We start from the raw sequence: 13,056 nt of genomic DNA, 5'->3' as shown, positions 1-13,056 counted from the left end.
TGAAAGTGAGCGAAAAAAAAAATCGAATCAATATTTGTTGTTATAAAACGGTTAAAACTGAGTCCGTTTCCGTCGCTCCAACACGACGTCACCTCCGGGTCTTAATACTTTGCTTTATGGAGAAAAGAGGTCAATGCAGAGTGTAGTGGGTAGTTTATTCACCGCTTCAAGTCAAACAAAGATACAAACTTTTACGATCGATCGGACACGCTCTTTGCCGGCAGCTCTACAGGTCAATAGCTCGGGAAAGACGGTCCCGAACAATAATAACATCGCTATATTTAAGGCAAATTTGCGGGCCAAGAGGTCCTCCCCCTATCGCCCTATTGGTTCCCTCAAACTCCCTGTGTCACGATCTCCTGTGGAGAGCTCCTGCCACTTTGCTTCCTTTTCCAATCATTCAAATGCTCTTCGGTGGAAGCTCCTGTCTGCTAGCCCCCCCTCACGGGTGTGTCCCTGCTTCGTTCTTTTGATCCACGACCCAAGGTGTGAAAAGGGCAGAAAAACACGTTTCAATAACCATTGTCGTTGACTACGTCTGTTCCAAGCTTGCCCCGAAAACAGTGTGTCAGTCTGGAGTGAAATGTTGACTGTGAATGTGTATTCAAACGTCCAAGCTCCTAGATGAAGCCAGTAACCTATACTTTATATTTTGATTATCTTTTAGCATTAATTTAAGTATGGCGTATACGTATAGTGTATAATAATTTTTAATCTAACAGTTACTATCCTTTGCCTTCAAACCAGCCTCAATTCTTATAGGTACATTTGCACAAAGTCTGGGGTTTTGTAGGATTATAGTGATGTGTATGATCAACCAATGATACCAAACAGCTGCTAATGATCATCGATTTCACAAGTAGGTTGAAACACAGTCATTAAGTGAAAAAGATACAGCTGTGTAGCTTAAAACTGGGTGAGGAACAAACTCTGCTACCAAGCTGTGGAAGACAGTTTCATGTCAAAGGTCATACATCATGACTGAGCACAGCAACAAGACACAAGGTAGTTCTAGTGCATCAACAAGGTTCTCCCAGACAAAGATTTCAAAGCAGACTGGGGTTTCAAGATGTTCAAGCTCTTTTGAAGAAGCACAAAGAGACGGGCAACGTTAAGGAGAGGCAGACGCAGTGGTCGGCCAAGGAAACTGCAGAAGATTAAAAGGCACATGAAGCTTATTTCCCTTCGAAATCGGAAGATGTGCCATCACCTCAGAACTGGCAGAAACCAGTGGGACCGAAGTACACCATCTACTGTCGGGAGAAGTCTGGCCAGAAGTGTCTTCATGGAAGAGTTGCAGCCAAAAAGCCATTCCTCCGACATGGAAACAAGGCCAAGCGACTCAACTATGAAAGCATAGGAACTGAGGTGCACAAAAATGGCAGCAGGTGCTCTGGACTGATGAATCCAAATTGTAAATATTTGGCTGAAGCAAAAGGCAGTTTGTTCGCCGAAGGGCTGGAGAGCCGTACAATAATGAGTGTCTTCAGGCAGTGAAACATGGTGGAGGTTCTTGCAAGTCTGGGGCTGAATTTCTGCAAATGGAGTTGGAGGTTTGGTCAGGATTAATGGTTTCCTCAATGCTGAGAAATACAGGCAGATACTAATCCATCATGCCATACCATCCGGGAGGCGTATGATTGGACCAAAAAAATGTTTTGAAGGCGTGGGTGGTCACACCAAATATTGATTTGATTGACATTTCTCTTCTGTTCATTCACTGCATTTTGTTAATTGATGAAAATAAATTCAACACTTCTATTATTGAAAGCATTTTTGGAATTGGTGTTCTGCTAGCATTTATCTTCCCAGGTCAGCCGGCTTGACTGCCTTCTGTCTCAAAAATCCTTCCTTTTTCCTCAAACGTTGCTTCAATTGTCCTTAATCTCAATGCTGAACTGCACCGGGCCGACTACTTCGGAGAATCACTTAAGTTTTACTTTAGATTCACTGTTTTTCTAACAGATGGATGAATATAGAGGTTCTTACTTACAACTTTCATAGTTAGTGACCAAAGTCAAATGTCAATAGGACTTAACAGGCTAAATGTATCAATGGTACTACCAGTTGCTCACAAATAATTACTAAGACTGTAAATGACATAAAAAAGAAATGGCCAAAAAACCCTACTAGTTTTTGAAAGCATTTTTATTGTCATTAGACATCGAAACTCACAGTTAACCAGAGGGTGTGGAATCTCTCACTTCATGGCCAAAACAGTTTTAGATCTGACACTTGGGTGAGATGCGACATATTTGGACCAAAAGAACCAAAGAAATCAGTTGTTTGTGGAATATTTTGTTGTAGTTCAATCCTTAAAAAAACGGACAAATACAGATCTCTTGACAGAAAAAGCACATGTTAATGAGTGTTTGAAACGGCATCAGGAGCGACTGTTGAGCTTTACCTTCTCACATGCTTAAATAAATGCTGCCCTGCAGGAGTACGTCTGCATTCTGGCCGTACAGAGAAGTGAAAACTTCACCATAGTGCAGTAGATCTTGCTGATGGTTCCAGATGTTTTCACCTTCACCTGGGGGTCGGTTGCCTCCTTCCACAGATCGAAGAGATTGTCGTTGTGACTGTGCGAGGTAATCATCTGGTTGTAGAGACACATGTGGTACAGCGTCGTTCCCTCCCCTGAGAAATAAACATGATCCTGTGGCGACACGCCGATCGAGTTGGCGCAAATTCCCATGAAGACATCGTCTATGGGAAGCGACGCATTCAAGGTCAGCATGGCTTGGTAGATTCCTTCAGCCATGTCCCCAGAAACTATGTATCCAGCTCCAGCCGTGTAGTCGGGATACACATTCCACGGGTACATCTCGTAGGAAACGTAGTACTTGTTATCCTTGCTGCGGATCGGCGGAGCACCTTTGTGGACGTGACCCACCCAGAAGTCTTTGACACGTTTGCTGTCCATGTCCTGCAGGTACTCGATCAGGTTCGGCATGTGGACGAAAATGTCGTCGTCCGCGGTCATGAAGAAGCGAGCGTGAGGACAGAAGCTGTGCTTCCATTGGAACTGCAGGATCAACTTGAGGGTCAAGTTGCAGAAGGAGTCCAGAAAATCCTGTTGGATTAAGTCGCCAAACAGAGTGTCTTCCTGGCTGAGCTGCCTCTGAATAAACGCGCCGCTTCTCCTGCTCCAGGAGGATTGGTCGTTTTTAGGTGGTGCTCCTAGTGCAAACAAGATTTTCACTGTCGCTCCCAGAGTGTTCTGGATGAAGGCCTCATTTCCCCAAGTGGTCCTGATGGTGTGGCGCCTCTTTATATTTCCAGGAGCTGATTTGACAAAGAGAAGGAGGAGGACATCCTCCTTGCACTTATCCGGGTGGTTCAGCAGGTAGTGGTAGTTGCTAAAACTCCTGGCCTGGTCTCTGGATATGGTGAGGCTCTGGTTAATACTCGTAAAGCTGTTGCCTATGTAGCGGTATGAGTAGGACTTGATGTGGCTCAGTACGTTTTGGTCCCAGAAGACCATCAATACTGACAGCAGCAGGAACGTTGCCAACAGCTTGATCAGATGCCATTTTTTAATTCGACGGAGATTGAAAAACATGGTCGAGGTCATCTGCTCGGGCTTCCTCTGGCGGTGGACTGCTATTTGGTAGTGGTGGTGGAGTGTGTGCGGAGCTTTCCAGTGTTCTTCCAACTGCTTTTTTGGTCATCCAGTCATGGCGTTCAGATGGTGACATCGAGAAGGTGTGAGTCGCCGAGTTACCTGGAAGACCGGCACTCAACAAGGACTGTCATCTGCACCTGAATCAGGACACAAAGGGCTGCGGTTAAGAAACGTTGACGTTACACTTGCAGGTTTCAAAAGATGTTGAAAAACGCACTTGCCCAATAGATAAATGTGGAAGTGCAGCTATTTTCAAGCAAAGTTGGGTAACCTCCTAGTTATGAAATGCATCCCCCATTTCCATCTAGACTCCAGATCTAGAGCAGGTTGTGTTTTTTTTCCACGTGCACCAGTTATGAAAATATTAAAAAGGTGGCGCTCATGAAGGCCGGTGATGCTGAATACAAAAGCCAGCGCAGCAGTGTCAATAATGGAGGGGTTTTACTCCCCACGCTGTGAAACCGCTGAGGGTCAGAGAAACCATTGAGACACAATAGACAGAGTCAGAAAAAAAAGGCTCGCGTACAATGCGGGACAAGAATAGCGAGCTTCCGAGCAGGAATGAGCTAAAAGCAGGGGGAGATCATGATGGGCCTGTGGCCTGGGACTCCCATCACACTCTGAGAGCTTCTAAATCACTGCTGGGTGGCTTGTGCCTAATGGGGGTCGCCGGCACTGGAGTTCACGCTATAATGAAGCTGTGCATTGGAAACAGACAGACTTCCCTTAAGAGACAATTGTGATGACACGGAAAGTGAGTGAGCCTGTTGATCATGACCACGATAAATTCTCTGTCGATTAACAAAAGATCTGGGTGAAGCTAAACTCTGACCCTCTGAGCTCAGCAACGCTATGATCCCTTACTTTAAAAATGACTGTAAAGGCAACAGATGTTTTATCTTGAGGAAGCTTTATTGACACTTCCTGTTTAAAAAGATTTTTGATCATGTACAAAACAAGAAACCGCACATTCAGAACATTTTTCTAAACAGCAACTAATGTGTTGATTTAAGTGTCTTAAATAGATATTGGACCTTATTGTACTCATCAGTCTGTGTCTGTTTATACAAAACTCTTTTTTGATTCAAATATAGAAAATGTACCTAAGCCCCGCCCTCTGAAAACACATCCTGTGTCTAGAGATTAAATAGTGTTTACCATAACCACACCCACTCTGCTGTTATTGGTCAAACATCAAGGTTTGTCACCACGTGTCATCAATCCCAGAAGTCTCCACCTCTAAGGGACTTGTTGTATAAACAAAGCAGGGCTTGATTACAGCTGGCTGGAGGAGGAGCTGAGACATTATTACGTCATAATGGACCCTGCTCTTGTAACCTCTTGTTTGACGAGATTTCAGATTTCAGTAAAGTACTTTATAAAGTAATAACTTCAAAACATGGTCATTATGAGAGACTAACTGCATCTTGGAGAGGAACATTTTACATTTAAAACATGTGAGTGAGTCATGTTTTGGTTTCAAAATTATTTTTGTTTTACAAAAAACGGGGTGTAAAAAAAAAATTGTAAAAAATAAATAAAAATATATTGACATAATACTTTGTTCTTTTCAACTCAAATAAATACCAACATAAAGTCAAATAAAAACACAAACCTCTATTTACTGTAAGGAGTTTAGAGCTGAACTTGTAGTTTTGTTTATCCTTTTTTTGTCTTTTACAAAAGAATCCTTCATAACCATTTACATTTTATTTTGAGTCATTTAAGTTTTGTTGCGTCTACAAAGATGAATCACTCTGGACAAAGATATTTAAAAAAACAAGTAAATAATAACACAGATTCACTCTTAATATAGTTTAAACAACCAGATCACATTTTAAGATTTACGTAAACAATTCTAGAAATCTACCACTTACCATAATCAGACCATTACCGTTTGCTACAGGTGCGTTCACGCCCACAAGAACACCAGGTGAAAAAAGTTCCGACTAATGAAATACGACTCATTTTTTGTAGATGAAGTTGAAAAGAGCCTTGAGGAGAAGTGAGTCTGTTGTCTCTGGGTGGATCCAGCTCTGCTATTTGACACTGGCGGAGAGCAAACACAGAAGAGAATATAAAACACTTACTGAAACTTTTGTCTCCCTTCCTCAAGTCTCACTGAGTAAAAATAGAAGTGAAAACAGAGAAGCGTCCAGCAGCTCCACGAGTCCAGCAGCTGCAGGCTCTTGGCCTCAAGTTGCTGGTGGTTTCTCCGTCAGCAGACAGAGGCCAGATATTGTTCAGAATGGACAGCATTGATCCAGAGTCAGTGTCACAAGGTTAGTGCTTTCCTTCCTTCCCTCAGTGCGAGTGTCTGAGTACGAGTGAGTTAATTGTCATGGTGTCCCTCCTCCCTCCTCCCTCCCTCTCCACCATGAGTGAAGGGTGAGTGTATAGGTTCAGTAGCTATGGGGGGGGGGGGTGTTCACCAGAACCCAACATGAATGACTAGGTTGTACACAATGCACAAGTATGTGTTACCTTTTCATTTGGGTTCACACACAAGTTTGTAGAAGCAACGGAATATGTGCGAATGCGCGGAAGGAGAATGATTTTTAGGGAGGCGAAGAAGAGAGTGCAGGGAGGGTGGAAGTGGCGGACATGACCGCAAGAGTGAAAGAGAAGCTTTATAGCTCTGGTCCCTGGTCTGTGAAGCATTTTGTTTGGTTTAACTAGAGTAACTTTTCCCTATCAAATGTCTAAACTCACTTGTTAAAGAGATGGTTCATCCGAAATTCCAAATTGTTTTTTTTACTCTACTTTAGGTCGACTAAGGTTGAGAGAATGTTCAGAGCAATCGTTAAAATCTTGCATGAAAACCAAGTGTTTTTACACTGCAACCGTCCTGTGATGACTAAGCAGTATAAACATTTGGGAGAGAAGGGCTCGATCTCCACCGTGGTTTCTTCTGCTGTAAGATTCCATAACTTAAAATTGAGCGACAAAGTTGTTAAAAAGAAATCCTGGAACTCAATAAAATGAGGACTACATGCAACTTGCTTTTTTATTTATTTTGACATCCCTTAACTCAGACTGTATGAAGGGTGGATGTAGAACTCAGACTGGAGTTTGTTCACCAACTTGAATTAAGTATTTTTCATAATGGGAAATGGTTTTAAAGCAAAAAGCGCATTATCGCACATATGCCACATGATGGCGCTCTCTACGAAGAAAAACTTATTGGACTTTGAAACTCCAATTTAAAAAAAAAAAAAGAAAAAAAAAAGCTTATTCAGGACTTTTGTTTTGATAATATAAAGTTTGCTGTGTTGAACTTCTAATTGTTATTTAAGATGTCTTCCACGATAAATTGGTGTTTTAATTCCGGTTTAAAATGGTAAGATGACTGAAATGCTTAAACTTAATTCAAGCATAAACTAATTGAAATTTACTTGTAAGAGTAATTTTTTTGCTTATCAAGATAAATTGTTTGTTCACCCAAAATTCTAAATTTACTAATTTTCATGCCTCCCTTATTTTGACTAAGGGTTTTTAGAATATAATGATTAATATGGAATCATTGAGGTAATGAGGCATTAAAAAAAAAAACTTCTGGTCTAATGTTTTGATCGCTGGACTTTCTTTTCCTTTTCTTACAGAGCAATTGGAACGAGATTATCGACAACTTTGACAACATGAACCTGAAGGAAGCTCTTCTCAGGGGCATATATGCCTATGGTTTTGAGAAACCATCTGCCATTCAACAGAGGGCAATAATTCCGTGCATCAAGGGTAACAATGAATTTCAAAATGTTACTGCCCCATGCAGGGTTATGTTTTGTGTTTCAGGATTGGCTGTTGGGACACGAGGCTGATTGGTGATTGGTGGCAGCTGCCATCAATCACTCCTCCTTAATAAAGCTGGGCCAGTCTGTGTCGCTGTGGGCCTCGGATAGCATGTAGTGCTCTTGGGTCACACATGTTGATCATTCCTGTTTGTTGTAGTTTTGGTTCATTTTTGTTAAATAAATGTACTTTGGTTCTCTTTTGAGTTCCTCTGTAGGAGTAGCGCGTTTCCCTCTTTGGGATTCGTTGGCGTGTGATTGTAGTGTGGGGTGAAAGTGGTTAGAGCAATTGTCTCGGGAGCACTCCAGAGACTTGGAGGGGTTGCCAGCTTGCTGGTCGCTTTTGCCACTCTACTGGTTCACAGTGGGTACATAACCGCCGTCAGTAGCCCCTGAAGACTAGTGTGCAGTTAAGTTAGGTTGGGTAGTTAGAGGGGATATTTGACTAAGAGGTGGTTTTCGGAGCAAGTGCCGCATTTCTGGTCAATACAGTGCATTTTTGTGATTCCGTTTGCTGGTTTATGTTCACGTGCAAGATGAGTATTGTGGAAGCTTTCTATGAGGCTCCGTCAGAGGAGTTGCTGGAGCAGTGCACACGAGAACAGTTGGTTAAACTAGCAGAACATTTTGACATTTCTGTGGGTGATGAATGGTTTAAAGATAATGTTAAGGATATTATTAAGTCAAGCTTGTGGGAAATGAAGGTTTTGAAATCATCTGTGATGCCACTCCCACCTGTTTGTCCAACTGAGTTTGTCCCACAGGAGAGACGGCTGTCTGAGTTTTGAGCAGCAGAAGGAATTATTGTGCTTACGCATGCAGTTGGAAACTGAGAAGGTTACTCTTGAGAAGTTGAGACGGTGGACCGAATTGGCTAAATTGGAGGTAGAAACTGAGAAGTTAAAGGTAATGAAAGAAGGAATATTGGGTGACAAAATGGGGGCGAGGGAAGGCTCGCCAGATGACGAGGGTGCCGTGATATTCTGAGAAGTCTCAGTTTAGTGCCTAAATTTAATGAGCGGGAGATTGAGTTTTTTTTTTTTTTTCTTTATTCGAACGTGTGGCAGACGCGAGGGCTTGGGTGGACTCCCACGCGCTCAGGAGGCTTTGTCGTCGTTGTCTACAGCAGACAGTGCTGTTTATGCTGAAGTTAAAGCTGCGGTGCTCAAAGTGTATGAGTTAGTCCCCGAAGCATATAGGCAGCGTTTTAGATATTGGGGAAAGGGAGATGGGTCTTACCGGGAATTTTCCCGTGATTTGGGTACTCGCTTCACTCGCTGGTGTGCAGCATCTGGGGTTGATGATTTGTGTAATTTAATGGTGCTGGAACAATTTAGGAACTCAGTCCCTCAGAAAATAGCCATGTACATTAGTGAACAAAAGGTCAAGACTGCGGCAGAAGCTGCTGCTTTAGCTGATGAATATTGGCTGACACACGAGTATGGGTCAGGCAGGGTATTTCTCCAGGCGTTCAGGTGGAGGTTTTGTCCCAGAGTTGAGGGGTGATCGTGGCGGCCGTGAGTTTGCCACTTTTGTCACAAAAGGGGGATCACTGGAAAAAGGACTGTGCGGTGCGCCAGGCTCGTGGCAGGCATGTTGGTACACAGGGGAGACCAGTAGCATGTGCTCGTCGGAATTTGGAAAGGCAGAAGTTAAGGGAGCTGGAGAAACAGAGGGAGGATAAGGAGAGAAAAAAAAGGGGAGCGAATACAAAAGCGTGAGCAAAAGATTATCGTGAGGAAACGACAGGAAGAGGAGCAGAAAAGGCTTCAGATGAAAATCGCCATGGAGGAAAGAAGGCTCGCTCAACGGAACCTGGAGTCCATTCGACTGGTGGAGCAGAAGCAGCAGTAGAAGGAGAGAGCCCAGCGAGGGGAGCTGCAGCAGCAGGAGTTGCTCCGACAGAAGGAAGAGTTTCAGCGCAACTTCACGAACTGGAAGCCTGTCGCAGGAAGTAGGAGGAGGAGCTCAGCAGGGTGGAGACGGAGAAGCAGCGAGCGCTGGAGTTCCAGCGCAGAGAGAAGCAGCTCAGAGATCGACTCCTCTACAACTTGATGAAGAAGGACGTCAAGGGCCCCGCACCAGTGAACAGTGTTCCCTGCTCGTTCTTGCCTTTCTTTTGCTTCGTTTCAGAGTACCAGTTGCTGAGCCAAGGCAGGTGTGTGGAAAGGGGTAACGTGTGGTTTGGATGAACTGTAAATTTGATAAAGGAGTTGAATATGGTGTTAGTGGCCAGGGGTCCAGTGGGGACCCTATCTTTATGGTTGGGAGTGTTACGGCCCCATGCAGGGTTATGTTTTGTGTTTCAGGATTGGCTGTTGGGAGACGAGGCTGATTGGCAGCTGCCATCAATCACCAATCGAGAGCCGACCATAATGCTTAAGAATTTGAGTGAAATGATGCTTTACCATCTTTCGGGACTTACCCAATCATGGGGATACTTTTTTTTCAATACTGATCACTCCTGTTCCCTTGATAGTCCTTTTGACAATGATGCTCCTCTCTTGACTTGAATAAACCACTAATTGACCTTCTTGTCGTTAGGCTATGACGTCATTGCACAAGCACAGTCAGGCACTGGCAAGACGGCCACCTTTGCCATCTCTATCTTGCAGCAGTTGGACATAGAGCAGAAGGAGACTCAGGCTCTGGTGTTAGCTCCCACTAGGGAGCTGGCTCAGCAGGTATGCTGTTCCTGAGGTCAACAGACCTCTGTCACAGACCTAGCAGCACACTGAGGAAACTGAAATGCGAAGGTACCCTTTTCCAAAAACTTGTCAAAATTCTGAATCCAATAACTGTCTTAAGGGTTGGTGTAGTCTGTCAGTGGCTGCATTGGTCTAAGAGATCTGGCTCTGTTGAATTTGTTGTGGGTGAGATGATGGCATACCATCTTTCGGGACTGACTTGACAACTGGAGATATCATATCTAAACACTGATCACTCACACGGCACACTTCACATATTGCCCTCCCACCTTCTTGACTCATTTATTGATTGCATTTCTTTCGCCATTTTCTTGACCGTCAACAGATCCAGAAGGTCATTGTGGCTCTTGGTGACTACATGGGGGCAAACTGCAACGCCTGCATTGGCGGCACCAACCTCCGCAGTGAGATACAAAAGTTTCAAGCTGAAGCTCCTCATATTGTGGTCGGCACCCCGGGTCGTGTGTTTGACATGCTCAACAGAAGGCATCTCTGTAAGCATCAGCCGCTGGACAGCATCTTGACCCTATTGTGGTCCTGACACATTTGTCTCTTGTCTCCAGATCCCAAGTCAATAAATATGTTTGTTCTGGACGAAGCCGACGAGATGTTGAGTCGAGGATTCAAAGATCAGATCTATGAGATCTTCCAGAAACTCAGCACCAACATTCAGGTATTTGTTGCGCTGCAGCTAAGTGGTTGCCCCGACTTCTGCATTAACAGAAGCCTGCTAAAATTGTGTGACTCAGTTCGCTGTGTCTCGCGATCATGCTAGCCGGCTATTGCGCAGAAGGAGATGATTGATCACTGTGCTGAAAATGAGATGTGGTCGAACCTCTTTCTTAATGTTCGTTGGCCTCTATCTCGAGGCTCAGTGCTACAAACGTTTGTCATGAAGCTACATCGTGCATGTTTAAATGTTGATGCTATGTCCTTTTTAATAATGTCTACTGTTTTCTCAGGTTGTTCTGCTCTCTGCCAGCAGATGTTTTGGAGGTGACTAAGAAATTCATGCGGGACCCTTACCGCATCCTGGTGAAGAAAGAGGAGCTTACCCTCGAGGGTATCAAGCAGTTCTATGTGAACGTAGAACGAGAGGTGTGTTTGGTTCTGTTGCTCTATTGTTAATCTGCTAAAACTGCATCAGCTGATTTAATTTAAGATTTAATGTCGCAGGAATGGAAGCTGGACACCTTGTGCGATCTTTACGAGACTTTAACAATCACCCAGGCTGTGATTTTCCTCAACACCAGGAGGAAAGTGGACTGGTTGACCGAGAAGATGCAGGCGAGAGACTTCACTGTATCGGCTCTAGTGAGTATCAACCTCCATGGTTTGTGCACAAGTCAGCAGTTTACCTAAAAGTTTTCATTGCACGCAGCATGGTGACATGGACCAGAAGGAGCGTGACGTGATTATGAGGGAGTTCCGTTCAGGCTCGAGCAGAGTCCTGATCACAACTGACCTTCTCGTAAGTTTCTCTTGACCCTTCTTTCCACCTAAATGTCTTGCATGAAACCCAAATGTTTTTACACTGCAACCGTCCTGTGATGACTAGGCAGTATAAACGTTTGGAAGATTAGGGCTCGATCTCCACCGTGGTTTCTTCTGCTGTAAGATTCCATAACTTAAAATTGAGCGACAAAGTTGTTTAAAAATAAATCCTGTAACTCAATTAAATGAGTAATTGATGCTAAAATTTGAGTGGAATTGGTCCGACCAAATGCACTGAAATTATAGTCATGGCTAAGGATGTCTTCTTCACCAAGAGAAATGTATTGCACTTCAGGATATTATGTTAATTTGACACTTTTTTCTGTTTAAACTTAGTTTTTACTGTTCGTTCTGTTAACTGTTGTTTAAATCTCTTCATCAGGCTTGTGGTATTGATGTGCAGCAAGTTTCTCTGGTAATAAACTACGATCTTCCTACAAACCGAGAGAACTACATACACAGGTGAGTGTTGCGTACCATCATGGCGTCCCACAACATGCTGAACTCTACTTCTGTTCCCAGAATTGGCCGTGGTGGGCGCTTCGGCCGGAAAGGAGTGGCCATTAACTTTGTCAACGAAGACGACCGCCGGTGTCTTCGCGATATTGAGACGTTTTACAACACGACCGTGGACGAGATGCCAATGAACGTGGCCGACTTGATTTGAGAGTAGACTCGTCTTGTTCTCGATGAGCGACCAGTGAAAGTCCTCTTGCATTTTGTGCTTCTACTGTTTTCAAAGGGCAGAAGTTTTCCGCGCTAAACCTCGTGTTCGGCTTTGGCATGTGTTTAAAGGCGAGGTGAAGTCGTAGATTCTAAACTACTGGAGCTCTTGAGCCATGGAGGCTTCAAACGCTTCGGTCTATTTCAGATACTTTCCCTGTATATTTCAAATGAGTATATTTGATGTGCTCCACCGCTTGGTAACCTTCTTGTGGACAAAAAGGTATAAGTGCTGTCTAAAGTCTGCCAATTATGTTGTAACATTGGTGCGATGTTCTGCCTCTTGTAGTTTAAATTATGTTTTGTATTGTGCATGCTTAAGTTTTAGTCTTTATCATGTATCACAATGTATAGTCTCTACTTAATGTTTTAAATATACTTTCTCCTTAAACATTGTATAACTTGTCTTTTAAAAAATAAATATTAAATAAAAAATATTAAAGTGAACTTGTTTTTACTGTACATTGCACTTATATATTGGTGTAATCTTTGAGTGAAGATGCAGATCTAAGCTCAATGTGAAGTAACTTGGTTTGCTTCCTCCTGGGTGAATTATTTCTGCTTGCATGCAGTCTGAGTCCTGAATGATATCAAATATTTGTTCAGTGTTCATGGTAATACGAAGCTGTCTGACTTGAGCAACATTTCTCAGAGCCTTAAATTATCTGCACAAATCAATTTAAACTTTAATTTTACGGTATCTACGCTCCTTGGC

The 13,056-nt window shown here is 43.4% G+C and overlaps 2 protein-coding genes and 3 non-coding genes across 6 annotated transcripts; 4 read left to right on the top strand and 1 right to left on the bottom strand.

The window, feature by feature from the left end:
* Positions 1–2,146: 2,146 nt before the first annotated feature.
* On the bottom strand, positions 2,147–5,936 carry LOC148063471 (lactosylceramide 1,3-N-acetyl-beta-D-glucosaminyltransferase A-like). 2 transcript variants are annotated; one of them, XM_087811974.1, is made up of 2 exons: positions 5,719–5,936; positions 2,147–3,765 (listed from the first exon to the last, which is right to left on the bottom strand). In XM_087811974.1, the coding sequence occupies exon 2, from the start codon at positions 3,575–3,577 to the stop codon at positions 2,420–2,422; it is 1,158 nt and encodes a 385-aa protein (XP_087668100.1). In that variant the 5' UTR covers positions 3,578–3,765; positions 5,719–5,936; the 3' UTR covers positions 2,147–2,419. The 2 variants fall into 2 exon arrangements, with proteins under 2 accessions (XP_087668100.1, XP_087668101.1); XM_087811975.1 differs by lacking the exon at positions 5,719–5,936 and adding an exon at positions 5,506–5,706.
* On the top strand, positions 4,156–12,788 carry LOC148063467 (eukaryotic initiation factor 4A-II-like). Its single transcript, XM_087811766.1, has 10 exons — positions 4,156–4,308; positions 7,231–7,363; positions 9,961–10,100; positions 10,450–10,618; positions 10,688–10,811; positions 11,087–11,222; positions 11,301–11,438; positions 11,506–11,595; positions 12,001–12,080; positions 12,141–12,788. The coding sequence occupies exons 1-10, from the start codon at positions 4,156–4,158 to the stop codon at positions 12,283–12,285; spliced, it is 1,308 nt and encodes a 435-aa protein (XP_087667892.1). The 3' UTR covers positions 12,286–12,788.
* Positions 9,806–9,880, top strand: LOC148063470 (small nucleolar RNA SNORD2). Its single transcript, XR_015713600.1, has one exon. It is a non-coding gene; the product is annotated as a small nucleolar RNA SNORD2 (small nucleolar RNA).
* Positions 10,288–10,362, top strand: LOC148063469 (small nucleolar RNA SNORD2). The gene has a single exon (XR_015713598.1). It is a non-coding gene; the product is annotated as a small nucleolar RNA SNORD2 (small nucleolar RNA).
* On the top strand, positions 10,831–11,009 carry LOC148063468 (small nucleolar RNA SNORA81). Its single transcript, XR_015713601.1, has one exon. It is a non-coding gene; the product is annotated as a small nucleolar RNA SNORA81 (small nucleolar RNA).
* Positions 12,789–13,056: the final 268 nt, after the last annotated feature.

The sequence above is a fragment of the Callionymus lyra genome, chromosome 16, assembly GCF_982586985.1.
Source record: "Callionymus lyra chromosome 16, fCalLyr1.hap1.1, whole genome shotgun sequence".
NCBI lineage: Eukaryota > Metazoa > Chordata > Actinopteri > Syngnathiformes > Callionymidae > Callionymus > Callionymus lyra.
This window is presented reverse-complemented; position numbering and strand designations above follow the sequence as displayed.